Below are 1,008 nucleotides of genomic sequence, written 5' to 3' on the forward strand. Positions count from 1 at the left end.
TCTCTCTCTCTCTCTTTCTGTCTTGAGCATGGCAACTTTTGTATTCAGAGTGCACAGTGGAGACCAGTGATATCGTCTTTGCAGAAATGTCTAAAATGGTATGCCATTGTGCATTTTGAAAACTAATAAAATGTTATTTGCATGTACATCTTTGTCTATGTATAGTTGTGTTCAGGTATTTATATATTATAATTACATTGTGTATACAGTGTCGGTACTCCAATTTCCCAAAGGGAATCAGTAATGATTAATTAATAATAATAATATTACATTCTTTTAACTTTTTTCTGTACCCAGCCGAGAGCCGTTCAAGATCACAGCCGACCTGACATTCCGCGGGGAGCAGAGCACAACGCTGGAAAACACTCTCAACACCATCATCATGGAGAGTGCCAATAGGTGAGAGACAGCTCAGGGGGTAGGAGTCCGAGTGGATTTGCTCGTTGTTGTTGTTGTTGTTGTTGTTGTTGTTGTTGTTGTTGTTGTTGTTTGTGTTGTTGTTGTTGCTATTGTTCTTGTTGTTATTTAATTTTAATCCTTTTTCTTGTTTTGTTGTTGTTGTTGTTGTTGTTGTTGTTGTTGTAATTGTTTTAATTCCTTTTCTTGTTTCCTTGTTGTTGTTGTTGTTGTTGTGTTGGTGTTGCAATTATTGTTGTTGTTGCTGTTGGTGGTGGTGGTGCTGTTGTCGGTGTTGTTCCTGTCCTTGTTCTTGTTTTTGCTCTAGTTATTGTTGGTGCAAATCAGAAACCTGAATTTGTATTGTTCATATTACGCATGTTGTTACCTGTCGTTTTAGTTTCAGATAAAGAAAATTGAACTGAAACACTCTTCAGGGATAAATATGAAGCAGTGCCCCCAAAACAGCAAGTCTTCAAGCGTTGTCGAATGGCCGGAATGATCTTCCTCAAGGAGATAATTCTCCTAGTTCAGGACTAGCGGTTGGTTGGTCATTTTTCTGGTGTGGCTTGTTCCTTATTATCCGATCAAACATCTATCGTCTGTATCTCC

General features: G+C 38.3%; 1 protein-coding gene across 1 annotated transcript in view; it reads left to right on the forward strand.

Annotated features, from left to right (window-relative positions):
• Positions 1-1,008, forward strand: part of LOC101858737 — a gene marked incomplete at its 5' end in the record, with an annotated part of 17,247 nt that overhangs the window by 11,496 nt on the left and 4,743 nt on the right. The window contains 1 exon segment of the mRNA XM_013087927.2: positions 298-399. Within this exon segment, the coding sequence (XP_012943381.2) occupies positions 298-399 (102 nt within the window).

This window comes from Aplysia californica, unplaced genomic scaffold (assembly GCF_000002075.1).
Source record: "Aplysia californica isolate F4 #8 unplaced genomic scaffold, AplCal3.0 scaffold00659, whole genome shotgun sequence".
Taxonomy (NCBI): Eukaryota; Metazoa; Mollusca; class Gastropoda; order Aplysiida; family Aplysiidae; genus Aplysia; species Aplysia californica.